Below are 26,135 nucleotides of genomic sequence, written 5' to 3' on the forward strand. Positions count from 1 at the left end.
CATTCTTATAAAATATCATAAAACCAATGATAAAGAAAAAGAATCTAATAAAGTCTTTCCGATTAAAAAAAGCCTATCACTTCAGAAAAAAAGAGAACTAGACTGGCAGACTTCTCATCAGATACACTAGAGGCTAAGAGGCAAAGGAACAACGTCTTCAAAGTCTTGAGCAAAACAACATAATTTTGAACTATGAATTACACTCCCAAACAATTAAATGAGAAGGCAACACAATTGCATTTTCAGATATATGAGGCCTGTGAAAATTAAATTATCTGCTTCATATCCTTTCTGGAAATATTTGAAATTAGTTATACTGCAATGATGTGGAGAAAAAAATCTGAGATAAAGGAGGACATGGAATAACACAAAACAGTAGTCTTAACCCAGAAGAGCGACACAAAGAAACCCCAGTATAGAGGTATGCCACAGGCTTGAAAAACAACAAGTATGTATTAGAAGATGTTTGAGAGCTCAATATAGCTTCAAGAATGAAATGAATTCATTTTAGCAAATAGAGAATTATTAGGAAGCTAATAGAACACTTTAAGTGGCAGAGGATTAAAATATTTACATTTCCCTCTCTGCAGTTTCAATTACCTCTGGGCGTAAAAGTGAATAGTACTTTTATAATTATAATATTTAAACAGTTTATAGGTTTTCAATATTTAAGAATCAACCTATAAACAAAGCACAGAAGACCAAAAGTCACAGAATGTAGATAGTATAAGCATATAGTAATAAGTTGCAGAAGTAGTGAACAGGATAATAAAAGCTAACACACACTACATACTATATATGAGGCATTATGCTTAAAAAAAAAAAAAGTCCTTACGTGAAATAATTCATTGATAAAAAATGACAGCACTCAGTAGTGGCCAAAAGAATGAGTTCAAGAGCCAAACTACCTGTAGTCTGATATCCAATTCCATTGCTTACCAGTATTATGGCCTTGGGCAATTTGCCATATTTCATTAATATATTCATCTCATTTTATGACTTCTGAAATTGAGAGGAATCTCATATTAGCCAGCATGTCATAAGTTTAAATGGCAGCAGTTATTTTCTTTCTTAGTAGTACAAAAAAATAATAGTGAGCTTTAAAACAGATGGCAAGGGGCCCCTGGGAGGCTCAGTGGGTTAAGTATCTGCCTTTGGCTTAAGTCATGATCTGGGCATTCTGGGACCTCCTGCATCAGGCTTCCAGCTCAGGGAGGGTCTGCTTCTCTCTCTCCTCTCTCTCCCTCTGCCCCTCCCCACCACTTGTTCTCTCTCTCAAATAAATGAAATATTAAAAAAATAATAAAAATAGGGATCCCTGGGTGGCGCAGCAGTTTAGCGCCTGCCTTTGGCCCAGGGCGCGATCCTGGAGACCCGGAATCGAATCCCACGTCGGGCTCCCGGTGCATGGAGCCTGCTTCTCCCTCTGCCTATGTCTCTGCCTCTCTCTCTCTCTCTCTCTCTGTGTGACTATCATAAATAAATAAAAATTTAAAAAATAATAATAATAATAATAAAAATAAGGTGCACCTGGGTGGCTCAGTTTCTGCTCAGGTCGTGGTCCTGGGGGTCCTGGGATAGAGTCCCGCATCAGGCTCCCTGCATGAAGCCTGCTTCTCCCTCTGCCTATGTCTCAGTCCCTCTGTGTCCCTCATGAATAAATAAATAAAACCTTTAAAAGACAAAAAATAAAACAGATGGCAAAAGGGGACTGTTACAGTTTAAGAGAGACTCTAAGACAACAATTGAATGCAAGGCATGAATTCTGGACACTGAAAGGCAAAAAAGGTAAAATAAATTGGAGAAACTGAAATCACTGTTCTTCTTCCAAGACACAATAGTAGTATACATCATAGGTTATATAGGAATCTCCTTTTCTTAGTCATTGACTTTTTTTTTAAGATTTTATTTATTTATTTGAGAGCGAGCGAGCGAGGGAGCATATGAAAGAGAGAAAGCACAAGCAGGGGGAAAGGCAGAGAGAGAGCTGAGCTGGGACCCCATCCACACCCTCCCCAACTCGGGGCTCAATCCCAGGACCCTGAGATCATGATCTGAACTGAAGGCAGATGCTTAACCAACTGTACCCCAGTCATTGACTTTTTCCAACATCCAGGCCAGAGGTCTTATACAAGATGCTACATTTTGGACTTGATTATTTTCTTAAGTTTGGCACAAATACAACATAGGGACTGTTTTTACACAGGTGTTGTGGTATACTTGGAGTTTTAAAAATTCATTCTTGTAGAAAACTCAGCAAAGACCTAAAAATATGAAGCATGGGATTAAAAAAAGATCATGCCAGCTTGGTTTGAAATCAAATGTCCACTCTTTTTTTCCCCTATGCCTAAGAAACAGTACAATATACACATTTGCACCTATATATTTGCTGGCATTCGGTCACCTGTGTTTGTGTTATATTTCAACCAAAAATGTTCGAAGGCCAAAAGCTTTTCTTTTCCTTTATTTTTCCCAAAATGTGCATCCCAGTTCTCTTATGTCTTCTTTCTTATTACTGCAGAGTAAATTATATTCAAAGGAGGAACTGGAGGGGAAAAACATCAGTACTGGAAATGAAGAAAAAAGGACAATTATGTTCTTAGGCAGCCTCTGGAGTACTCAGTGCTACACTACCTCAGACTGCACACCAGCTGTTCAGTTCAGCAAATGTCTTTGTTTTTACTGGTTTTGTCCTTTCTATGTCTAAATGAGAAACAATAAAGAGATTTTGGGTAACTTTTAACTCAAAGCCCAACTGTTTGGTTCTCATTTGGGATTCATAAAAATTTCAATTGAAAAAAATTTTTACAGTTTTATTCAGGCATATTTTATAATATGGCATAAACACATTAATTTAATGTATGCATGTGAATTATATTAGAATATGGTATTAACTTGTGTCTCAGCTTCCTCATCAGTAAAATGCGGAAAATAATAGAACCTACTTCTTGGGTTATTATGAGGATTATATCAATTAAATAAGTTTGTATCTAGGGATCCCTGGGTGGCGCAGCGGTTTAGCACCTGCCTTTGGCCCAGGGCGCGATCCTGGGGATCCAGGATTGAATCCCACGTCGGGCTTCCGGTGCATGGAGCCTGCTTCTCCCTCTGCCTGTGTCTCTGCCTCTCTCTCTCTCTCTCTGTGACTATCATAAATAAATAAAAGTTTAAAAAAAAATAAGTTTGTATCTATTAAGTGCTTAAAATAGTGCCTGGACACATCTGGTACATGAATAGAACACATCAAGAAACTGAATTGTCATTAGTTCTTACATCTTACCATTTGTTACTTCCTCCATTTGAAGGATAAGAAAACTGAGCTCTAAAGAGGTTAAGTAACATTCCCAAAGTCAAACATGTAGTTAGGTGGTAGAGCTGGCATCAGAATCTAATGGCCTAACTCCTAAGCCTCTGCTCCTCACCACCTCACAATTCAGTTGCATAGAGTTTGTATATATTCAGTCATAGCCTTATTGTTGGAAAATCAGATATACAGAGGGTTTTTTTTTTTTTTTTTGCCACTACAGACAATGACACGACAAGTATCTCTGTACCTATATCTTTTTTTTTTTTTTTTTGACAGAGAGAGAGAGTGTACAAGCAGGGGGAGCAGCAGAGAGAGCTGCAGAGGGAGAGGGAGAAGCAGGCTCCCCACCGAGCAGGCAGCCCAATGCAGGGCTGGATCCCCAAGGACCCTGGGATTATGTCCTGATCAAAGGCAGATGCTTAACCGAATGGGCCACCCAGGTGTCCCCTGTATCTACATCCTTATGTATCAGAGCAAATCCAAAAAGTAAAATCACTAGGCTAAAGGTTTACACATTTTTAATTCTAAAAGAAATTACTAATTTCAAAACATGTATTAAAGTAGGTCTATCAAACAAACAAACAAAAAAAAGTAGGTCTATCTTTCCCTTTTACGGTATCTGGATTTCCTATCTTACCAAAAAACATCATCTCTACTCCAGTTATACATTCTCCTAATCTCTTCATATACATATATATATTTAGCTCATTTACAATTTAGTTTTTGTGTATTTTATGAAGAGGAAATGTAGCTGGTTTTCTTATAAATAGATAGCAAATTATACTAGCAGCATTTATTAATTAAAATATCCTTTTCCCATCAGAGTGAAATATCACCCTTGTCACATTTTAAACTCTTTATGCCATTCCCAAGCTCCTTTGCTGTACTCAAACCAAATTACTTTTGATCTCAGTAAGTCTTGGGCTCATGTTCTTTTTTCCACTTAAAATAGGTCTTTCCCAGCTCTGTAAATCCAAATCCTACCACCTGTTAAGGTCCAATACAAACGCCAGAACTACTTTATTGGTTTCTACCCTTCCTCTCATCCCTTGCTAGAGGTAATCGCCCCCTCCTTTGAATGTCCAAAATACTTCATCTGTACAGCACTTCTCCAACAACACTTCTCACTTTTAATAGAATTTGTTACATACAAGTCCTATCTCCCTTTCTAGGTGGTAACATTTTGATGGACTTGATCTATATCTACATCATTTTTATAGCACTAAGTACACAGGACAGTGCCTCCAAACCACATTTGTTAGATGAATAACTGCACAACTTTCTTAATCCCTCCCCAGGATCTGTAGTTCTGCAACTAAATGAAAATCGCTGCATCACGACTAACTCCCTTGGGACGCCTGGGTGGCTCAGTGGTTGAGTGCCTATGTCTCAAGTCGTGATCCGGGGGTCCCAGGATCGAGTCCCACATCAGGCTCCCCGCAGGGAGCCTGCTTCTCCCTCTGACTGTGTCTCTGCCTCTCCGTGTCTCTCATGAATAAATAAATAAAATCTTTTAAAAAAAAATGTTAACAACTGAGGAATTTGGGTTCGATTCTTGCAGCTTTTATGTAAATCTGAAATTCATTCAAAATAAAAAGTAAAACGAATAAAAACACACAATTCTCATCAGTTTACATTCTGTTCTTCCCTCTTTCCGTAAACTGCACTACCAGTTCCTTATAAAAAATACCTAGGCAACATCATGAATTCATCTTTGTAAGAACATGCCACATCTAATCCACCAGCAAATTCAAGATCATCTACTGAAAAATGTATTCCAAATCAGGTCACTTCTCTCCATTCTCCATTGCTACCAGCATCCTAACTGGTCTTCCTATTGCCATCCATGCCTTCCTATACTAGTTTCCTACGGCTGCCAAAACAAATTACTACAAACCAAGTAGCTTAAAACAACAGAAATATATTGTCTAACAGTTCTAGGGGTTAAGTCTGAAATCAAGATATCAGCAGGGCAATGATCTCTCTGAAATCACTTAGGGAGGATCCTTACTTACTTCTTCCTATCTTGTGGTGGTTGCTGGCAATCTTCAGTGTTCCTCAGCTTGTAGATGCATACTCCAGACTCTCCCTCCGTCTTCACGTAGTATGCTTTCTGTATGTCCTGTCTGTGTCCAAATTTCCCTCTTCTTATAAAGACACTATAGTCAGCAGATTAGGACCGACCCTAATTCAATATGACCTCATCTTAACTTGATTACATCTGCACAGACCCCATTTCCAAATAAATTCACAATCACGAGGTTTTAGGGGTTAGGACTTCAACCCATCTTTTAGGGGAACACAATTCATCCCATAACATCCTCTATAATAAATTTTCCACACAAGAGCCATAATGATCTTGACGAATGTGCATCAGGCCCTATAGGTCTGTGTCTGGTTGGCCTCTTTCTACCTTTCAAACATCATCTCCTACCACGTCCCTCTTACAATCTAGCCACACTGGCCTTATTTCTGTCCCTCCGACACACCACACTCATCCCTGCCTCAGGACCTCTGCCTGGAAATTTTGGTGTGGCTTCTTCCTCGTCATTTCAAGTCACCACTCAAGTGTCACTTCCTCACAGAAGTTTATTCTGATCGTCTACCTAAGCAGCACATCTCAGAGGTATTTTCTTTCATACAACTCTAGTTTTTAAGGAGAATTTGCCAGTACCACAAAGTTTCTTATTTGTTATTTATTTAGTAATCCCCTTTACTTGAACATAAGCTCTACTGAGCCAGATTCTCATTATGTAGCCCGAGCCTAAACCGATTCCTTATAAGTATTTTTCATTTTTATTTACTCAAATATGTCTTTTTCTTTTATGACATAAGGATTTCCTACTTTACTCACAAAGAGTAATTATTCCCCTAAGTTTTTCTCATATTTTACTCTTTTTTGCATGTGATTTATTTAAATCAATCCATTTGGAGTTAATCTTTGTATACTTCAGAAACGGGGGTAAAATCAGATGATTCCCATGAAAAAGTCTGCAATAACTCTGATCTACTGGATAAAGCTCAAACACTTCTGCAGAATATACGCAACCTTCCCTGGACTCCCTCTGTTCCTCTCCAGTATCAATCTACTGCTGATGATTCCATCTTATCCTGTCATTTGACTACACCAGAAAGTCCAAATAAAGCATCAAGAAGAATTATGTTTAAATGCACTTCCCTGTTTGCCTGACTCTTATAAATCCTCAAAACCCCAGTTCTAACATCATCTTTCCTGGAAAGCCTTTCCTGTCCAATCTCAGAGTTCCTTACTTCCTTCTTTGTATCTCCACTTTTACATCTATTTTATACATATATATATATATAAATTATACACAAATTATATATATAAATTACATGTTATATATTTATATATAAGTTATATATAAATATATATTAACATGTATAAGTTATTTAGACTAGTGCCTAGCACACAATGAATGCTAAATGTTAACTATTTTATTACCACAATAGGTTGCAATTATTAATCTCCCTTGCTAGACCAAAAGGGAAAGAGAACAGAGACCCATTCAATTGCCATTTTACCAAACACAATGGTCTGGCACATATGAAGCTCTCATAAGTACCAAACAAATTAATGAACACCTCAATTCTGGACTAAAGCAATTTTCTTCGAAACTGTGGATTCGGGATCCCTGGGTGGCGCAGCGGTTTAGCGCCCGCCTTTGGCCCAGGGCGCGATCCTGGAGACCCGGGATCGAATCCCATGTCGGGCTCCCGGTGCATGGAGCCTGCTTCTCCCTCTGCCTGTGTCTCTGCCCCTCTCTCTCTCTCTCTCTCTCTGTGTGTGACTATCATAAATAAATAAAAAAATTAAAAAAAAAAGAAACTGTGGATTCCTCAAAACCACAATGAGATACCACCTTACCCCAGTGAGAATGGGGAAAATTAACAAAGCAGGAAACCACAAATGTTGGAGAGGATGTGGAGAAAGGGGAACCCTCTTGCACTGTTGGTGGGAATGTGAACTGGTGCAGCCACTCTGGAAAACTGTGTGGAGGTTCCTCAAAGAGTTAAAAATAGACCTGCCCTACGACCCAGCAATTGCACTGTTGGGGATTTACCCCAAAGATACAGATGCAGAGAAACGCCGGGACACCTGCACCCCGATGTTTCTAGCAGCAATGGCCACAATAGCCAAACTGTGGAAGGAGCCTCGGTGTCCATCGAAAGATAAGTGGATAAAGAAGATGTGGTCTATGTATACAACGGAATATTACTCAGCCATTAGGAACGACAAATACCAATCATTTGCGTCGAAGTGGAGGGACCTGTAGGGTATTATGCTGAGTGAAATAAGTCAATCGGAAAAGGACAAACATTATATGGTCTCATTCATTCAGGGAATATAAAAAGTAGTAAAAGGGAATAAAGGGAAAGGAGAGAAAATGAGTGGGGAATATCAGAGAGGGAGACAGAACATGAGAGACTCCTAACTCTGGGAAAGGTACTAGGGGTGGTGGAAGGGGAGGTGGGCGGGGGGTTGGGGTGACTGGGTGACGGGCACTGAGGGGGGCACTTGGCGCGATGAGCACTGGGTGTTATACTATATGTTGGCAAATTGAACTCCAATAAAAAAAATTTTTAAAGAATCCGTGGATTCCTTGCATTTTTTTAAAAAGAAAAATCATAAGATGAAAAACGAGACTGCCCTTCCTGCTTTTTGGTTTGGTTCAAATTCGAGGAGCTGATGCAGAAGGGCCCTGTGGGTGCTCTTCGGCTACCCCTGCAGAACCCACTACCCTGGAAACGAAAACAAGGGCCTTTTCTGAAGGAGAGGGAGGGGGATTCGACACGCCTCGGTCCTGCCCTGCCCGCAGCCAGCCGTGATTCAGCCTCAGGGGAGTTCCCCACCTCACACCGGCCCGGCCCTGAGCCTGGCGTGAGGGACCCCCCGGCTCCCCCGAGAAGACGACAAGCCAGGAAGCGCAGGGGCCGTGATGTCCACGCCGACCCCGGAGAACCGGCGCGCTGACGCGGGGGCGCCGCGAGGGCCGGGGGTGGCCGCCGCCCGCAGCACGGGAGGCGGAGAGACGCTCCACGCGGGAAAGACGAAGGGGACAGCAGGAGGCGGAGGCGGCTGGCGGGCAGCTAAGTCAGGAACGCCGCCCTCCGCCCTGCGCGTCGCCAAGGCCTACGCCCGCCGCGCTCGCTCTCTTCCTCCCGCCCCCGGACTCACCGGCTCTCGGCGCCGACACTCCCGCGCGGTCCCAGGCCGCGGCCTCCTTCGGGGGCAGCTCCCCGAGCCCGCGGCGCTCGGCTTCTCCCCGCCCCGCCCCCCGGCGTCCCGGCTTCCGTAGGCGGACGGCGCGGTGGCCCCGGATGTTGATGTGCCGCCTGCCCCGGAAACGGTGGCAAGACGCCCAAGGGGGCGGAGGTGGCGTTGCCCGGCTCTCCGGAAGGAGACGTGGCGGCGGTTGGGCCCCGGGCTGCCTGGGTGCTTAGTGGTCCCGCCGCCTCCTCCTCCTCCCCCGCCTCCTCGCCTCTATGGGCAGAGGAGGTTGTGGCGGCGGCTGGAGAGATCGGCAGCGGAGGATGGAGGAAGGAGGAGGCGGCGCGCGTAGTCTGGTCCCCGGCGGGCCGGTGTTCCTGGTCCTGTGCGGCCTCCTAGAGGCGTCCGGCGGCGGCCGAGCGCTGCCCCAGCTCAGCGACGACATCCCCTTCCGAGTCAACTGGCCCGGCACCGAGTTCTCTCTGGTCAGTGCCCTCGCGAACCCTGTAGCCGGCTCTCTCCGTCCTAGCGCTAGGGTTCGGCCCCCTCCCTCCTCCGGAATCGCCTCTGCAGGCGGCTGCCCGCCTTCCCCAGTCCGAAGGCGCGTTTACCTCGCATTCATTCATTCGCACGGCAGGAGTTTCGCGAACGTACTGTGTGGCTGTGCCTTCCATCCTGAGCATTAAGGAGCCAGCGGTCACCTGTCCTCCCCCTCTGAACTCTGTCTCCCTAGACCTTGCTTACCAACACTCCCGCCCCCGTGGGAGCAGCTTTCTTAGAATCACGTCGGGCGCGTGTACTTATCTACTCTTTTAGAAAGTCAGCTGCAGCTCTTCCTCCACCAGCCGACCTCGCCTTCAGGATCACCGCCCTAGCCTCACGGCCGGTTGTACAGCACATAGGAGCTGTTCCTTCTCATGCCTCATTTCTGTCTTGTATACACACACGTACACGGGTTTCTTTCTTTAAGAAAAAAAAGTTTTCTTTACCCTACAGCTTGGTTACACTACGTCACTTCTTTTTTTTAGGATTTTATTTATTTACTCATGAGAGACACGGGGGGGGGGGGGGGTGTGGAGCAGAGACACAGGCAGAGAGAGAAGCAGGCTCCATGCAGGGAGCCTAACGTGGGACTCGATCCCAGGTCTCCAGGATCAGGCCCCCGGCCGAAGGCAGGCGCCAAACCGCTGAGCCAAACCGGGGATCCCCTCAGAGTTGTTTCTGAGAGCACTGTCTGGCTTTTGAGATGGTAACGACCTTCTGCTCCGAACATCCTTTGCAGTGCTGATGTACTACGACTCTTATTTTTAAAACCCCAGAAAGTGAGGTTCTGTGATCACTTTTCCTAGAGGGGTGAACATTCTTATAACTTGACAGTGAACGGAAGTTTGCGGTGCTTCTGCCTTCGGGGAGTACTCTGATTGAAAAGTCTTCCCACCACTGCAGGCCCATTAAAAACTGTGCGCTTAAGATGCTCACCCTGTAGTAGTCAATTCATTTCAAATTGAAGTCTTGGAAAACACAAAACCTTTTTTAAAATTCTTATTCCAGTTATCCGCAGTCGTTCCATTTGGGATGACTATTTCGTTCCGTTACCATATTGTTCTATTAGTACCTCATTGAAACAAGAGTAAGCGATAGCAGGATGTCAAAGCACGATTTACCAGGATAACAAATGTTACCGTTACCACAACAGCTCTCTGTTTACCAAATGTTAGTTTCTGCAAATAGTTCACATTTGTTTGATTCTCCACCCCTCTTGTTTTCTGTTCTCCTATTCTGGTAGTTCAGTGGTTCTCAAATTTATCTAAGTAGATATTTCTCTGAGAAGCCAGGTTTATCTTTGTATTAATCCCATAAAATATTATTGTATTAAAATACTTATATATAAAAAATCAATCAATAAATAAAATACTTATATAAAAGTTTGTTGTAAGTGAGATATAACTTTAGCAGTCTTCAAGTGAGAATAATTTAGTCCAACTTCTGTTTTTTTGTTTCAAAAACCCACGCAGGGGATTCCTGGGTGGCTCAGTCCTGGGGCTGGGGTCATGATCCTAGGGTGCTGTGATCTAGCCCCAGTCCGGCTCCGTGTTCAGCAGGGACCTGCTTCTCCCTCTCCTGCCTATGGCTCCGCGGGCTTGTGCTCTCTGTCAAATAAATAAATAAAATCTTTTTTTAAAAAATCAAAAGAGCACACAAAATAAACATGGCAGGTGTTACAGAATGTGGTCATTAAAGTATTATTCTTGCACCTGTTAGGGTTTTGGGTTTTTTTGTTTGTTTTGACAGAGGGGCAGAGAGAGCACAAGGAGAGGGAGGGGCAGACGGAGAGGGAGAGAGACATGCAGGAGACTCCGCTGAGCAGGAGCCTAACTCAGGGCTTGATCCCAAGACCCCAGGATCTCAACCTGAGCCAAACTCAGACACAACCAACTGAACCACCCAGATGCCCATTTTAGGGTTTTTTTTTTTTTTTTAATCACATGCTGAAAAAAAATAAAAATAAATTAAAAAAATAATCACATGCTGATAATGCAGCCCTGAAACCTTTCTGAGGTATCAGTAAAGGACTAAAACTGGCCTTTTTTGGAGGTTACTACCAAATTGCTATTCAGTTGTCTTTCTGGCACTGATGTTTGCTGGCTAAAAAGAGGTTATGGAAGATCTGTCTTAAATGTATCCTGTACCAGCCTTTCACATATCTGTCAATTTTATTTTAAAATTTCATTTTTAACTCTCTTTGACAATGTAATATAATCTAAGATGGGCACATCTGAAGAATTTTTTTTAAGTTATTTTGAGAAAAATACAGAGAGTTCTTCTGTGAGTTGGCAAAAGGTCTGTGGCCCTCATGCAAAAATAAACTCTCGGAGTCATTAGCACTGGCCTTTGGGCTTTGTTTTAGTACTTTTATAATCTTAAGGCTTCCCTTCCCTGCTTTATGTAATTGAAACTACAGCCCTCTTCACCTGGCACTGTCATTTTCTTTTATGAGGCAGTTGGTTGGACATATATAACTAAGCAGCTGTATGAACTAGGCTAAAGGCCTTTATCTCTCTACTATCTAAAATTGAAAGAAACTAGATTGGAAGGTGTGTATATCTTTTTTTTTTAGCATTGAAATTCTTCTGTGCTTTAAATCATCTCCCCACTCAAATATATCAAAACAATACATAATCTTTATACTCTTGCTTTCAAATTTACTTTAAAAAATGATGAAGCACCAAAACTGTATATTTTTTAATGTTTATGTTAATTAATGACTGTGATATTCTTTGTTTACTGGCTTTTAGCATTCAGTTTTTTGTGTTTGTATATATTTTTCTTAGGAAATACTATCTCTGTATCATTAAACTATTCAACTATTCATTACTTCACAGAGGTCACAGATTTCACCAAAGTAAAACCATAGAATAAGTCCAGTTTTCTCTTTACTTCTCTTTGAAATGTATTCCCACTTAAAAACTTCCCACAAGGGTGCCTGGGTAGCTCAGTCAATTAAGCCTCCAACTTTTGTTCTCAGCTCAGGTCTTGATCTCAGGGTCATGAGTTCAGGCCCTGCATCAGGCTCCACATTAGGTGTGGAGCCTACATAAAAAAAAAAAAAAAAACTTACCCCAAACACTGCTTGGGAAGAATGGTAACCTACTCCATAGTTCCAAGCATGTTTATATATGTTAGCAAGTTGCGCCACTGAGTTTTTTACAACTTCTCTCAGGATAATTTTGTCTCTCATCCTCTATCTAAATTATTCCAGACTCTTGTCAAACATTAAAAATTTCTCCCCTGCCAACATATTTTTAAGGTTCCTTAACTTTAAAGTATCATACCCCCTTGGAATAGTTTTATTCTATTAAAATCTAAAATTTATCAAATCACTAATAGGACCTCTTACACTGAAAATACATTAAGGTATTATATGGAACAACTTTTTTATAGTCTCTGCAATTCTGTGCATTCAGAATTTATTATATTTCATTTTCTTAAAGAACTGCCTTACTAAATCAAAGGAAGCATTTTTAGCAGCAGATCAAAATCTTTTAACTTAGAAAATCAGAAAAATTTAACTTTTTCCCAGTAATTTTTGTTATGAAAAGGAGAGTAAAGTTTGTTAAGAGTTTTTATTTTGTGATCCCAGTAAGTGACTATTTCAGCAATTCTCAGATGAAAGAATTGCTACTTGGTCTGTTATATTGAAGAGGAGAGCAACCCTTCCAAAACTAATGAAACACAATTCTTTGCGTCTTCAAACAAGTGATGGCTTTTATTTTTTGTTACCCCTTACTTAAACCTTAGAAACAATAGACAGTGTAGCTGGGGCACGGGGGTACAAAAGCACCTGCGTCTGGGTATTCCAAACAGATGAGGTTCAGCCACCCACTGCTGACCAAATCCAAATTCAAAGAAATAAGTAGGGGTGAAACCAGGAAGGATTTAATTTCAGTGAGACCAACACCTGGAAGACAGCAGATTGGCAGCTCAAAGACTGTCTCCAAAGTGCTGAAAATACTTCCAGGTTTTTATATGAAAAATAGGGGCAAAGGTGGGGGGGTATGTGCACATAGGCATTCAGCGTCAAATCAGTCCTGGTCTTGGAGTCAGTCATGGGCAGGGTCTTGCTGGCTCAGGCAGTCCTTTTTGCTAAAGGGGGTAGTTTGGGTTCCCATCAGGGGATGGTTTGCCCCCTGGATCTTCTGTCTGAGCCAAGAGACAAGCTGGAAAGAAGAACCCAAACAGAAAGTTTGAGGTCAAGATGGAGGTAGCTGAAGTCTTTTTTCCAAGAGGAATGAATTTATCATATAAACATAAAGCCCCAAGAGTGGTTTTCATTACAAAGAAAGGATTGTCTTCCTTTCTTTGCTCTGGTTCCACACAAGCAGGACTTTTTCCATTGTTAGCATTGTCGTGAACGTTTTAGTAAATAAATCAATGTTGCTGTGGAATACAACTCCGAACGTTAGAGTTGCAGGCGCTTCACAAATAGAGGTAGATACACTTAAGTCATATGCTACTGGTTGCCTTCACTACAGTACAGGAATGGTCTGGCAAGATTTCAGGCCAGCCATTCATTGCTAAGTAAATGTGAGTCATGCTTTGAAACAACTCATGTTACACATTTTGCATATGTCTGAAAAACATCAAAAGGCATCATAAATGTTATATCTTATAGCAATTTTGTTGGCACAACTGAGTAAATGTTTCTAAGGATCCCTTTATCATAAATTTGGTTCTGCAATTCTCACTTTCAAATCTTTGGTTCCCCTCTTCACTATAATGATTTTTTAAAAGGATCCTTCATCATAATCCAGGAGCCTATATAGTAATCTAAAAGAGTGTTAACAACTGATTCAAATATGTTAAAACAGTTAAGAGCACACAGAATATGGGACCAAACTGCTTGAGTGCATCTCTGGATTGTGCTGTTTACCAGCTATCTTATCTTGTACAAATTATTTAAGTTCTGGGCTTCAGTTTCCTTTTCTGTAAGATGGGTAGAAGGCTTGTTTGAAGATCAATGAGTTAAAAAATGTTAAGGACTTAAAACTGCCATACAGCTAATACAGCTAATATTTACTGCTATTATTTGTTTTGTTTTATTGTCTTGGAAGAACATTGCCCTAATTTGCATTGGTATGTAAGACAACGTTGGACCAAATAGTACTTGTTTTATTATGATTAGGTCCTTGTTAAATTAAGAAAAGCACAAAGTTACTTAATAAGAGCAGTTCTTTCCTCATCAGGGATAGCCAAATAGCATAGTGGTTTCACAAGTACTGTAAGATGAGAAGAGTTAAAAGAGTTGAATTGAAAACCTCTGTCTTAGCAGTTAGTGACACATCATTCACAAAGCAAAGATTTCTTTTTAGTTAAATAATGTGAATTATATTAATTGAAACATTTATTTGAATTACATTGGTTCATATTTGGCTTGTTAGCATTTGTTTGGTTTTATAGTGTAGAAAGCTTTAAGGATAGTTTACTATACCTTTGGGCTGGCCCACCACCCATTTTTGTAAGTAAAGTTTTTTCAGGACACAGCCATACCTATTCATTTTGCTATTGCCTATGCAGTATCTTACTACAATGGCATAGTTGAGTAGTTGCAACAGAGACCACATGGCCCATGAAGCCTTAAATATTTGCTACTTGGCCCTTTACAGAGTTTGCTGACTTAGGATGTACACACACACACACACACACACAAAAAAAAAAAAAAAATTAAGTCAGCACAGAGGAGCCTTAGGGATTTTTCTTTTTAAAGTGATTTTATGGAGGATCCCTGGGTGGCTCAGCGGTTGAGTGCCTGCCTTCGGCCCAGGGCGTGATCCTGGAGAACCAGGATCCAGTCCCACGTCAGGCTCCCTGCATGGAGCCTGCTTCTCCCTCTGCCTGTGTCTCTGCCTCTCTCTCTCTCTCTCTCTCTCTCTCTCTCTCTCTCTGAGTGTCTGTCATGAATAAATAAATAAAATCTTTAAAAAAAATAAAGTGATTTTATCCGTGGAGTCTAGGTGACTCAGTCTCTTAATCATCTGCCTTCAGCTCGGGTCTTGATCCCCAGGATCAAGCCCCACAAAAGGCTCCCTGCTCAGCCGGGAGCCTGCTTCTCCTTCTTCCTCTGCATTCCCGCTGCTTGTGCTCTCTGGCTTTCTCTATCACTCTGTCAAAAAAATAAGTAAATAAAATAGAATAAAAAATAATTTATCCAAATATAAAACATTGTACTATTATTATGTTCAAATGTCCCATCCAATAGAATTGAGAATACATTTGTTAAAGTGCTATAGATTCTCATATATAGGTGGTAATTGTTAATAAGAGTAATAAGTATTCAGTAATGGTGTGTCTTTTAATGCTCATTGCCTCTTAATACTATTTTTTGAAGATGTATTTATTTGAGGGGGACAGGGTGGGCAGAAGGAGAGGAAGAGAAACCCAAGCCGACTCTGTGCTGAGCACAGAGTCCTATGCAGGGCTCAATCTCACCACCCTGAGCCCAAAACAAGAGTCAGACACTTAACTCACTGTGCCACCCAGACCCCCCACCTCTTAATGCTTTTTAATCCCAATTTTAACTTCAGTCTATTGCATTACTACTTTTTTCTCTATACTCCAAATTTCATTTGTGTCCTTTTTTTTTTTTTTTCTGTTATAACACCAAGGTAGTTTGTCGTCCTAATTTTGACCTTAAATAATTTGTAGAATCTTTTCCCCTGCCTTTGGAAATACATTTAAAAATCTTCTGTTGACATGATGAATTACTTTCACCTAAGACTGTACTTTATTCAGTGTAATACAATTTAACCAGAAAAAATAATGTATATTTTTTGTTCTATTTCTAGCCTACAACTGGAGTTTTGTATAAAGAAGATAATTATGTCATCATGACAACTACACATAAAGAAAAATATAAATGCATTCTGCCTCTTGTGACAAGTGGAGATGAGGTAACTTTTTATAATAAATACATTGGTAATCCCTTTCACCAAATATATTTATTTAAAACATTGCAAACACATACTTTAAAATAAAACTGAATGACAGGTTTCTCAATAATCCTGTTTATCATAAAAAGTAGTAATCACATTTATTATTCTTAAATTCTTTGATTTTACAGTTCAACTTGGAAAAATTAGCAACCAATTATTAATATTTTGAATGAAAATCTAATTCCACACTTGCTTTCTTTTATAGAAATGAGGGGTTTGAAACAGGATATAATTTTTAAATGTATATATGACACTTTTTATAAAGAATTTCTGATAATCTATAGGTACCTATACGTTTTCTCTACTTAGCTCATGCCCGTTTCTTTCCTCCTGAAATGCCCTAACTGCCTCTTATCCATCCTTCAAGGCAATGACTTCTTTCAAGATGAAACAGGAGAGTCAGCATGGTAAAATGAAAAGGACACCAGCCTAGGAGCCAGGAGGCTGAGGTATAGGCTATAGTTAGCTGTGGAACCTTGAACAAATTTGAAACTCAGTTCTTCCACTCAATAAATTTATTGAGTTCATTACATAGTATTTTCACAGTCTGTAAAATGGAAATATTACAAACTCAGTGAATGCTTTCTTAGGTTTTGTTCAGATTTAAAATCTGTGAGACAGCTCTCTGTTTCATTTTGTTTTAAACCTTCTTAAGACACAAATACACATGTGTGCAATCATACACATAAGCATATGGCATTCAAGTGTGAAATGTAAAAATATATAGGAAACTGGGATGTACCTTAAAACTTTTCCATACATTCTACAAGATTCAACTATTTTGAAGCTTTCATAGTTAGAATTTGTTCAGATGCGAGTATTTAAAACTTCTGGAATAGGTTTATAAGAATTGTTCAGGACACTGATATTCAAAAGCCTTTTTTTAAGAGAAGAAAGCATGGAAGATTATTCTATGGCTCCATATTTTATACTTCAATTCTTTTGAAAGAAGTGGCAAACCACAGGATCTTATTAAAAGTTTTGACCTTTTTTCCCCTTTTATTTCCAAGCATCTGTGATTTGAACAATGAGTTAATACCCCGACAGCAGAGTTGGGTGAAGTTCTAGAATAACTGTAAGTATTAAATCCTAGTTCTTTCATAGGAAGAAGAAAAGGATTATAAAGGCCCTAATCCAAGAGAGCTATTGGAGCCACTGTTTAAACAAAGCAGTTGTTCCTACAGAGTACGTATTTTATGTTCACTTATTAAGTAGAAAATAGGGGAATCCCTGGGTGGCTCAGCGGTTTGGCGCCTGCCTTTGGCCCAGGGCGTGATCCTGGAGTACCGGGATCGAGTCCCACGTTAGGCTCCCTGCATGGAGCCTGCTTCTCCCTCTGCCTGTGTCTCTGCCTCTCTCTCCCTCTCTCTCTCTCTCTATGTCTATCATGAATAAATAAATAAAACCTTTAAAAAAAATAAGTAGAAAATAAATTTCCAATTGCCATTAGACCCTTGAAAGTAATTCTGCATTTCTTTTTACTTTATTATGTTGTATCAAATTTTAAGTTAGTTGTAAATCAGAGCTATTGCTTAATAGTATTTTGTCGATTTAAATTCCTGCATAGTAGATGCAGCAAACACCCAAAACCAGTTTCAAATAATATCACATTCCAAACTGCTCTGAATGTTTTTCAGATCAACAGAATTTTTCCTTATATATAATTTTAATGAAAAATGTGAAGTGTTATCTTTCAGGCTATGTATAAAATGGTTCCTAAGCCAGGTGGTTATTATTGATCCCAAGTGTATTCCAGACCTGATTTCTTCACAGAATTGTCACATACAGCTAATTGGTGAAAATAGTGACTTGACTTCAGAATTTCTGTATTTTTCTGAGGCATAATAATGTTTCACTTAATGAAAGCTTACTCTAAATCTTGAGGGAAATCTACACACAACTACATAAAGTATCAAAAAGTAATTCGGGTGAGTTCTATGGCTTTTATATGTTTAAATATGTCCATTTTTTTTAGATTGAGTCTTACTGGACTTATGAAGTATGTCACGGAAAACACATTCGACAATACCATGAAGAGAAAGAAAGTGGCCAGGTATGTTTTTCTTTCAAATATGAAGTATGGAACATTATAAAATGAGAACTTTAATAATGAGATTGATGGTTTTAAAATTGTATTATTGATATTTGCAAAACACTTATTATATTTTTATTTTATTCCACTATAGAAAGTAAATATTCACGAATACTACCTTGGGAATATGTTGGCTAAGAACCTTCTATCTGAAAAAGGTTTGTTTCAGAGTGATTTGATAGTAATGCTGCAATTTGGTTGAAAGTGTATGTTCAAATTGGAATTTAAAAGATCTCGGAGTTTTATGAATTTTAAAATGCTAAAATAAATTTCTGAATAATCCCTTAGAAAAAATTTTTGAAGAGATCTTTTCATTATTTTCTTCCTCAACAAGCATTATGCTTTTTCTCTACGTATTAATAAATTTTTAAAAATCTGGTAAGATAACACATGTTAATGTTATATTTATATAGTGTTAATGTTAGTCTTTTGCTTGGTTTAAGCATAGTTGTTATATGTGGAAATAGAAATGTAGACGTGTCCCTAAAATTATGAAATACTTTTGCTAATCTGTGTTGTTCAAAGTCCATTAATTTAAGATTAAACTTTTCACTCATGCAAAAATACTTAAAAAGAAAATTGTAGCAGCCAGTTTTATGCCTCAAGTAGAAGTAAATATATGAAGATTAAATTTGACTATCCTTTCAAACAAAACCATTTCATGGCAACTAGCGAAAGTAATAAGATAAAAATTATATGTATGTTTTGGGTCTTCTTTAGAAATTTAAAATTACAGAGTTGATTGAAAACTTAATCGTTTTTATTTTACATATGAGTCACTGGTCATTCTTTACACCTGCCTTACATAGGTAATATCTTATATTATTCCACAGATCAAGAGGCAGATGAAAAGGAAAAATCAAAAGAGGCAAGTGATAATATCAGTGTTGATTTTTTTTCATTTTTAGCATCTATTATTAGGCATGAATTTATACAGCTTAAACGACAGAATTTAGTCATGTGTTCTTAACCTATCTATCAAATACCTTAAAGGACTGGGTCAAAGAAAATCTGCAGTATGTTAGATTTTTTTTTGAGAAAAGTTATACTGCAATACATTTATTTACTTTTAGGATCATAGAAAAATAAAGGAACTTACAAAGATGAGTTTGGGAAATTTTTTGTAATGGCAGTATATCACTTCCGGGCTCAGCAGTGGTTCTCTCTGTTTAACATTGGAAACAATTATAAATAAGAGCTTTTGCTTTTTTTTCCCTGGTTTGTTCCCTATCTCCCATGGGTAAAACAGATAAACTACATTTGTAAATAACAAGCTACCAGACTGCATGCGTCTTCAAAGCAGGGACTGTCTTTTATCTCTTTATCCCGCAGTGCAAAACAGAGTGCCAAATATAGGCACTTCCTATGTGCATACTGAATGTTGAATGCATAACTGATGACTGAAAAATAGGATTGTTTAAAAAGGATGATTCCTTAGGGTACCTAATCACAATTTTTAAATGCCCCTGTAGTTCAAGGAGTGCTTTCGGAATCCTAAGAACTCCCATAGAGTTAAATAACCTATTGATAGAGGAGATTTCTGTAAATGGTTTCATATCATAATGATACTTTTATTAAAAGACAAGTGAAACAGCAAAAGGCCTTAAAAGGGATGCCTATAACTTAAAAGGGTGGCTTGGGGGTGAATTGATAAGCTAAGCATAGACACACATAGCATTACTATTTTAAAAGATTTTAATTTTACAGACTACCTTTGAGATAAAATATTTATTTACTGTGGCTCTGGAGGATAGCAAGATGGAAATCAAAGTGTGAAATGATAAAGGAAGAGGAAGAAAAGGGTAAGGGAAGAAAACTAACATTTACTGAGCCCCAATTTATAAGCCAGATACTGTGCCAGGCATATAATGAAAGGTAATGCTTAATTTTCCTGAAAATCTCTGAGTATATATTATTATTCTCCTTTTACAAATGACAAAAACTGAAATTTGGTCAAAGTCAGAAAGCCAGTAAATTCAAAGCTTGGCTTTGAACCCAGGATTTTCTAATTCTAGGTACTAGCATGAAAATGACATATAAGAAACCTCAAAATACTTTTCCCTGGAAACATTTGTTTTTTGCCTGTTTTAGACATGGCACTGACAGGGTACCAAAGTGATATAAGATGAGCTCTCTGCCTCCAAAGAGCTTGTTTGGAGATCAAATTAACAGTATTTTTTTAGAGCCCTTATATTAGATTTTTCTTTGGTTTATGTAGATAAGCTATGGGAGCTAGCTCCTCTATAATCCCTATATTCTGAGGTGATCTATTTCATTTAACCATTCCATGAAAATTTCCCCATTTGTCCTTTGCTGGCCTTGAATAGATTTATATGGGAGTTTATGTTGAAAAGCATGGCTCTTCATATTAATGACAGGGAAAAAGAGTAAGCAAACTGATGAATGAGTACAGTATTGAGATTCCTGTTTCAGAAGATAGTGTTTTACTATTAGCTCTACTTTTTGACAATCAGATTATAAACCTCTAGAATCTAAACTGTAACACAGCCATTCACTAAGGATTTAGTATAGAAAATTCTGACTAGTCCAGTATAGCAAGTTCCTGTATTTTATCTTAGTCTCTTTTCTTAGAACTGTTGGAAACAATTCATATTAATCAAGAGATTATACCCTTTTATATAAGTGTACACTTGCTTAACATCTTAATTTTAGCACCAAATAAAAATTTTGCTTCTTTGCTGTATTAAAAAAGCTCTGAAAATAAGTATTTGCTCAAATAAGAATTTAGGAATCAAAAGAATGTTAGAGGAAGAATTCATAGAAAATACAGAAATGTTATCTTTATAAAGGTTGGTTTTTAAATAAAATGTAGTTTCCTTCCTTTAAGAATAAGTGCTTCTCCCATCCTCACCCTCACCTCCATTTCTAATGAAAAGTCTTATACTTCTTTTTTAAGATTCCCACTAAAAATATTGAAGGTCAGATGACACCCTACTATCCTGTGGGAATGGGAAATGGTACACCTTGTAGTTTGAAACAGAACCGGCCCAGATCAAGTACGGTGATGTACATATGTCATCCTGAATCTAAGCATGAAATTCTTTCAGTAGCTGAAGTTACAACTTGTGAATATGAAGTTGTCATTTTGACACCACTCTTGTGCAATCATCCTAAATATAGGTAGGACATGGATTTAATATTTTAAACATGAAATGCACACATGCTTTGAAGTGTCATATGCTTAGGTTTAATGCTTTGTCCTTACTAGATTCAGAGCGTCCCCTGTGAATGACATATTTTGCCAGTCACTGCCAGGATCACCATTTAAACCCCTCACCCTGAGGCAGTTGGAACAGCAGGAAGAAATACTAAGGGTGCCTTTCAGGAGAAATAAAGAGGTATGAGAATTATCTAATAGTGTTTTTTCAGTGCTTCCTTTTCCAAATTTCAGAGCATATAGCAGTATTTTAATCATTCGTATAGCTACATAGTAATTTATTTTTCTGACTCAAAATTTTAAGTTCCAAGTTTTCAACTGATTTTAAGTCTTTTCCTTATTTTTATACTTCTCAGATACTATTTTATCATTTTATTACTCTCATGATTTCATATTTTAAAGTTTGACAACCCATGAATTGTAGTTAAGTTAAATTTTTAGCTAGTTGACTGGCCTTCCCAGCTGAGCCCCTTGAAAAAATAGATTACAACTTATCTTCTAATACTTTCTTTATTCTTAAACCCATTGCTCTGTGTTGTCAAACCATCATTCTTCTGAAACTTGTTATTCAGGTCAGCAGCAATCTCTTGGTTCTAAGTTCAATGGACATATGCATAACTTGATCTTAGCATATAAAACACTGAACATTTGAAGCTTGAACTTTCTCTTCTGTCTTTACTTGAAGTCATTTTCTCTGATTCTCTCTGTTCTCCTCTCCTGTGTATTAAGTCTTTGTCTACTTCCTGCACCTGAAATGTTGACATTCCCCACAGTTAGCCATAGTTGCCTTCTCTCCTTAGTTTATATAGTCTCAAGTGAGCTCATCCAGGCCCATTCTGTCAACCTCCATTAATATGCCCATAAGTTCCAAATATGCATCTTCAATATTGACTTTTCCCCTGAACTCAAACCAGAGTCACAATAGTTAACATGGATTGAATCTTAACAGCAGCTGTTAGCTAATCCTCATAACAACCTACAAGATACACTATTATCATCCTCCTTAACAGGTTAGGAAATTAAGTTTCAGAGAAGGGAAGTGACAGGTGATGGATTAGAGATGAAAATCAAAACTGTCTGGTTTTAGAGCCTGTCCTCTTAACCACTTCTCTGTGCTGCTTCTCCTTTTCAGTGTGCTCTCTTCCCTTTTCTTCTGTTCATTGGACATAACCATATACATTTTCAGTAACCTCAAATTCATCTCTCTCACACTGACCTTTACCTAATCTGCCCCATTGAGGTTTTTTGTTTGTTTGTTTGTTTGTTTGTTTACTTATTTATTTTTAAGTCTCCACACCCAGTGTGGAATTTGAACTCACAACCCCAAAATCAAGAGTTGAATGTTCCAGACAGAGCCAGCCAGGCTCCCCTTCCCCATTGTTTTTGTTTGTTTGTTTGTTTCTCTTCAGCTAAGACAGCAGAGGAGATGATTTACTGTATACGTGTTACATTCAGCCACAAATGAAAACAGAATTAATCCCAAAAGTCACAGGTCCAAGGCAAAGGACCAAGGGAGGATGGTTTTGGTATGATCAAGTCTGGTCTCTCAAAGATGGTCCCCATTCGTTTTTTTGTTTTGTTTTGTTTTAAGATTTATTTATTTATTTATTTATTTATTTATTATTTATTTATTTATTTATTTATGATAGAGAGAGAGAGAGAAAGGCAGAGACACAGGAGGAGGGAGAAGCAGGCTCCATGCCGGGAGCCCAACGTGGGACTCGATCCCGGGACTCCAGGATTGCGCCCTGGGCCAAAGGCAGGCACCAAACTGCTGAGCCACCCAGGGATCCCCGTCCCCATTGTTTTTAAAGCAATATTACTTCCTTTGCAAGTGAGGGAGGACTTCTTTTTTTTTTTTTTTTTAATTTTTATTTATTTATGATAGTCACACACAGAGAGAGAGAGAGAGAGAGGCAGAGACAAGGCAGAGGGAGAAGCAGTCTCCATGCACCGGGAGCCCGACGTGGGATTCGATCCCGGGTCTCCAGGATCCCGCCCTGGGCCAAAGGCAGGCGCTAAACCACTGCGCCACCCAGGGATCCCTGAGCGAGGACTTCTAATGACCAAGGACTTCTCCCACAAAGAGATCGATGTTTCCTCTTATTTGGTCTTGTATTTTACTCAGTCCTCCGTTATAGCACTTATGTGGCCAAATTGGTTGATTTTTTCCCTATGATACTTATATTAAAATGAAGGGAGAATAAGCTATGCTTTATTACTTTGGGGTTTCCAGCTCCTTGCATGATACCTGATAATACTGTAGGTACTTAATAATGTTTTAATTAACTAATAACTAACATTTAGCTGCAAAGCTTGTTTCACCTCTCTCTTGAGTACTTCTTGCAAAAGTATTGCCAGACTCTGTGAATGTTGTGAATGCTGACATTCTAATAAGAAGAAACAATTATCTTAACATTAATCTGCATTTGATTTGAAATGGTCAATTAAAAGATTGGACATGGATTTCTCTCCTGGTCTTCTCCCTAATAGTGATTTAAATACTGACAGGTACTGAAAAATGAGCTCAATCAAAATGCTTCCCAAATCCCAACTTTAATTTTTCTTCAGAGAAAAAATAGCAGCTATTCTTTAATTAATGTGTTTAATCTGCCATTTGAGAAAAATTATATTTAAGAAGCTACAGATGATAATACTTTAAAAATACTTAGGATCTTTTTTTTTTTAAGGATTTTTATTTATTTATTTGACAGAGAGAGAGCAAATACAAGTAGGGAGAGTAGCAGATAGAGGGAGAGGGAAAAGCAGGCTCCCACCAAGCAGGGGCTCTGTGCAGGGCTGGATCCCAGAACCCCGGCTGGGATCATGACCTGAGCTGAGGGCAGACGCTTCACTGACTGAGCCACCCAGGTGCCCTATACTTAGGATCTTTAGAATACATATTGTAGATGAAAACCTTAGGTAATACCATAGGGTGAATACTTATTTAAAATGATTTTTTTCTCAATATCCTTTCTTTTATAAATGTAGTTTAGTACATATTTGTCATATGATTTGCCTTTTAAAAGTGGAATAAACTTAACCATAAAGATTATGAACATTTTTATGTTTTAAACAAAAATACAAATCTGGTTATCAAAATTTTGGTATGATATTATACCTGTTACTTTTGTTTTGTTTGACATGAAATGGTTTATTAAGGGGACTTAGAATTGAAGCCTCTTGGGCAAATAGACAATATGACAAATAGATCTCCAGAACCCCACCTCTTTGTTAGACCTACTTTTACAGCCCTAGAGGCTGGGAGTACACACTAAGGAACCACCCAGGAGAATGTTTAGGGATAGAAGTGAGTACAGATACTATTTTTTAGTACACTACAAAAAGTCCTAATGAGATTTAAAAAAAAAAAAAAAAAGAATAGATGTGAGTCATAGTCACATCTCCAGAGCAGATCGGGGATGTTGTGCCCGGAGGGTGTACTTAAAAGCACGACTGAACAAAAGGACAGAATAGTGGGGGGTGGGATCTCTGGGTGGTGCAGCGGTTTGGCGCCTGCCTTTGACCCAGGGCGCGATCCTGGAGACCCGGGATCAAATCCCACATCGGGCTCCCGGTGCATGGAGCCTGCTTCTCCCTCTGCCTGTGTCTCTGCCTCTCTCTCTCTCTCTCTCTCTCTCTGTGACTATCATAAATAAAAAAAATTTAAAAAAATAAAATTAAAAAAAATTTAAAAAAAAAAAAAAAGAATAGTGGGGGGTGCTGTACCCAAGAAGGCTTCAGATAACAGAAGGCGGATTGGTCCAAGACATTAGTCTAACTGTCACACTCTACCCCTCAAATCCAGTCCTTACAGTCTCATATGTCCACCTCTTCCATGATATTCCCTGAAGCATTAGAGAAGGGTTCTTTGGGGCAACTGTGGGTGGCTCAGTGGTTGAGCATCTACCTTTGGCTCAGGTCATGATCCCGGGGTCTCAAGATCAAGTCCTGCATCCAGCTCCCTGTCTGCTTCTCCCTCTGCCTGTGTCTCTGCCTCTCTCTCTTTGTCTCTTATGAATGAATGAATGAATGAATGAATGAATAAATAAATAAATAAATAAATAAAATATTTAAAGAGAGAGAGAGAGAGAGAAGGGCTCTTTGCAATAGGGGCTCTTTGGCCAGACAGTGTCCAAGTTCATGCATAAACCACAGCAGCAGTACAGAGAGCAAGAAAAGAGACCTGTGTTGACACAACTAAGAATGAGTAATAATTTTGCTACCATGTCCTCCAGACTCTAAACCAGTTTGATAACTACTGGGTTAAAGTGGACGCAGGACCATCTACTGCTTGTATCTCTTTATTCATGTGCTTTGATGCAAAAGTGATACTGCCTGAATTATCAGGCATCATTTGGTTTAAATGATAGCACAAGTACCCCTGAGTACATCCCAGGCCATTCTATTTTGTAAGATAGCCTTTCACATCAGTGTCATCTCTGTGTTCATGATTGTCAGGCTATGGTAACTATTATTGAGGATCCTCTGGGTATATTTAATTAATGTGTGTATGTGCCATATCATATCTTCTGTACCTAAAGATGGTACAAATATTGCTAACTGGTCATACCAATGAAAGATACCATGGGTCCATCATGCCTTTAAGTGAGTACATTTGCAGGGCTGTTATGGTGCTGGCTGTGCTATTATTATATTAATTTGGAGATTACTAGACCATTAGGAATCCATTTTATGAATTTCCAAACCCTACTACAGAAACAATCATCTTGCTTTTATTGGAATTTTTTTTGAATGCAAGTTAGTTGTACTATCCACAAGAAGCAATAATAAATAGTCATACTTCTATTCTTCCTACCTCTTCCTCTACCTGAGCT

The 26,135-nt window shown here is 39.0% G+C and overlaps 1 protein-coding gene across 2 annotated transcripts in view; it reads left to right on the forward strand.

Annotated features, from left to right (window-relative positions):
• The first annotated feature begins 8,673 nt into the window (after positions 1-8,673).
• The window catches only part of ERLEC1 (endoplasmic reticulum lectin 1), a 30,192-nt gene continuing 12,730 nt past the window's right edge, over positions 8,674-26,135 (forward strand). The window contains exons 1-8 of one of the 2 annotated variants that reach the window (XM_038551255.1): positions 8,674-9,022; positions 15,881-15,985; positions 17,132-17,212; positions 18,003-18,080; positions 18,214-18,277; positions 18,953-18,987; positions 21,037-21,260; positions 21,349-21,478. In XM_038551255.1, the coding sequence (XP_038407183.1) occupies positions 8,813-9,022; positions 15,881-15,985; positions 17,132-17,212; positions 18,003-18,080; positions 18,214-18,277; positions 18,953-18,987; positions 21,037-21,260; positions 21,349-21,478 (927 nt within the window). In that variant the 5' untranslated portion in view covers positions 8,674-8,812. The remainder of the gene's footprint in view (positions 9,023-15,880; positions 15,986-17,131; positions 17,213-18,002; positions 18,081-18,213; positions 18,278-18,952; positions 18,988-21,036; positions 21,261-21,348; positions 21,479-26,135) is intronic. The other variant, XM_038551254.1, reaches the window with a different exon arrangement.

Source organism: Canis lupus, chromosome 10 (genome assembly GCF_011100685.1).
Source record: "Canis lupus familiaris isolate Mischka breed German Shepherd chromosome 10, alternate assembly UU_Cfam_GSD_1.0, whole genome shotgun sequence".
Classification (NCBI taxonomy): domain Eukaryota; kingdom Metazoa; phylum Chordata; class Mammalia; order Carnivora; family Canidae; genus Canis; species Canis lupus.